A 2,439-nucleotide genomic window follows, 5' to 3' on the forward strand; every position below is an offset into this window, starting at 1 on the left:
GACGCCTCACAACCCGGCCTAGTTATTCTTGAATCTTCTCGGCGTTACGAGTAAAGGCCAGACCTTCCACGGCGATTCGAGACGACCGCTGTCAGAGTATTTAAGAACAGGAATTCGAGCACAGGCCAGTCAGTCAATGAACGAGCCGCGACGCGTGATATAATTGTATTCGAATCGGATTTATGAAATGTATTTATTAGTTATCGTAATTATTATGTTTAGTTAATTAAATCATAAATTTGAGTTTGTAAATAAATTAGATGTGTTAGTTGGTGTTATTTGTAATTATTAAAATAAATAAGTGATGTAAATAAAATAATATAAGTCAGTCTTCCTTTATTTAAATAAAACTTAGTGCCTAAAGATATAAATAAATAAAATAGTAGAGTCAATCGCGTAACAAATGGTGCAGAAGTAGGGATACTTGAAATAAATAAAATTAATTCGCGTAAATACAGTGTGGAATCTTTAATAATAACTAAATATATATCGTAATAAATAAAGAGTGTGACCATGTCTTCACAGTGTAAGCCGAAACTTTCTGATCTGCGCCTTACGGAGCTCAGAACAGAACTGGAAAATCGTGAGCTCGACGCAGCGGGGAAAAAGGCTGATCTAGTGGTTCGTCTGAAGATCGCACTACAGGAAGAGGGTCATGATCCAGAAACCTCCGTGTTTGAGGACAGGCAAACTGCTTTAATTTCGTCAATTTCTAAAGAGATTTCTCAAGTTTCGACAGACATTACATCGTTAGAGAGCAAGGTTTCTGGTGAAATCTCCCAAGTTTCCTCGGATGTTTTGAAAGTTTCTACAGACATTACATCGTTAGAGAGCAAAGTTTCTAGTGAAATCTCCCAAGTTTCGACAGACATTACATCATTAGAGAAAAAGGTTTCTGGTGAAATCTCCCAAGTTTCCTCGGATGTTTTGAAAATTTCTACAGACATTATATCGTTAGAGAACGAAATTTCGAAAGTTTCGGGTGATATTTCATCCCTTGACAGCAAAATGACTAACGAGATCTCTAAAGTCACTTCGGATTTTGACGACAAGATATCGTCCATAAAATCTACTTTTGAAGAAAAGATCAAGGAAATAGAAAAGAAACTGGAGGAAACGGAAAAAGTAGACAAAGGGATGGAACCCATCTTAACAGACATTAAAGATGATGAAACCAAATACAAACTGGAGCCACGGTCGATAGTTGAAGGGAGTGTAGGTCATGCTCGTGTTAAGGTGCCAAATTTCGACGGAAAGTCGTCATGGAACAGTTATAAGAAACAATTTGAAACAGTTTCAAGAGCGAACGGATGGTCTGAAAAAGACAAAGCTGTAAATCTGGTTATTGCTCTTCGAGGAGAGGCTTTGGATGTACTCCAGACCATAGCTGTAGAGGAGACGAATTATTTTGAACAACTCATGAAGAGACTAAACATGCGTTATGGGCACGAACATTTGGAGTATGTCTATCAGGCGCGGCTTAAAAACCGACGACAAAAGAAAGATGAAGCTCTTCAAGAATATGAGCTAGATATTGCCAGGCTAGTATGATTCGCTTATCCAACAGCTCCCGAAGACATGAGGGAAATATTGGCTGTTCAAACATTTATGGATGGTCTTCGTGATGTTGAAATGCAGAGAACACTGCGATTAGCTCGTCACAAGACGCTGGTCGATGTATTGTCCGCGGCCCTCGAGTTCGAATCAGCTACGCAGGCCTCTGGTGAGTACAGTGCAGTTCGAACTGTGAAAGAAGAAGAGGATGAAGACAAACTTGATCAGATGGTAAATATGGTGAAAGGCTTTTACATCGAAGAAACCGAAGACCATGAATTGCTGCAATTGTGGTGAAAATGGGCACGCACGGAGTTTAAGGAAGAACGCAAATCAAGAAACTCGCCAGCAGGAAATAAGAGAACGCACAGACCCTAGGAGGGCAGCCTCGGCTCAGAACTCCTCTAAAGACCATCTAATACTAATAGCTTCTTTGAAATGTCGTGAAGATAGTGTATATGTAGATGGAGAAATAAATGGTAAAAAGTATACATTGTTGGTGGATACCGGAGCGACCAGGACCATTATACGACCGTCAGTTATAAACAGCCGTAAGAAACTCTTACCAACGAGGTTGCGACTGTGGACTGCCACAGGTGAAAACGCCAACACCCATGGAGAAATCCAGATACAATTAGGGATTGGAGCAGAAAAGTTCGTCCATACTGTCATAGTTGCAGACATCGAAGAAGATGTTATATTAGGAATGGACGTAATGAATTTACATGGATTTCAATTGGATTTTAAGAACAGGGTAATCAAAGTTGGCAACGAGGAGGTATTTCTTCATCCACATGATGACAGCACTATGCTAGCAGCTATTAGAGAAGATACAGTTGTGCCTGCGAGGAGTGAAACGATCATCGTAGCGCGGCTACAGGGAAT

General features: G+C 40.1%; 1 protein-coding gene across 1 annotated transcript; it reads left to right on the forward strand.

Moving 5' to 3' along the window:
* Nucleotides 1–513: 513 nt before the first annotated feature.
* LOC126890087 (uncharacterized) lies at nt 514–1,551 on the forward strand. The gene is made up of 2 exons (XM_050658934.1): nt 514–749; nt 1,302–1,551. The coding sequence occupies exons 1-2, from the start codon at nt 514–516 to the stop codon at nt 1,549–1,551; spliced, it is 486 nt and encodes a 161-aa protein (XP_050514891.1).
* The last annotated feature ends 888 nt before the right edge of the window (nt 1,552–2,439 follow it).

This window comes from Diabrotica virgifera, chromosome 8, assembly GCF_917563875.1.
Source record: "Diabrotica virgifera virgifera chromosome 8, PGI_DIABVI_V3a".
Classification (NCBI taxonomy): Eukaryota; Metazoa; Arthropoda; class Insecta; order Coleoptera; family Chrysomelidae; genus Diabrotica; species Diabrotica virgifera.

What these genes read in the sequence shown, in the direction of transcription:
- LOC126890087 (XM_050658934.1), top strand. Translation starts at nt 514, where the DNA reads ATGTCTTCACAGTGTAAGCCGAAACTTTCTGATCTGCGCCTTACGGAG. An exon ending in GTTTCGACAGACATTACATC is followed by an intron (nt 750 to 1,301) that starts GTTAGAGAGCAA and finishes AACAGTTTCAAG; the next exon opens with AGCGAACGGATGGTCTGAAA.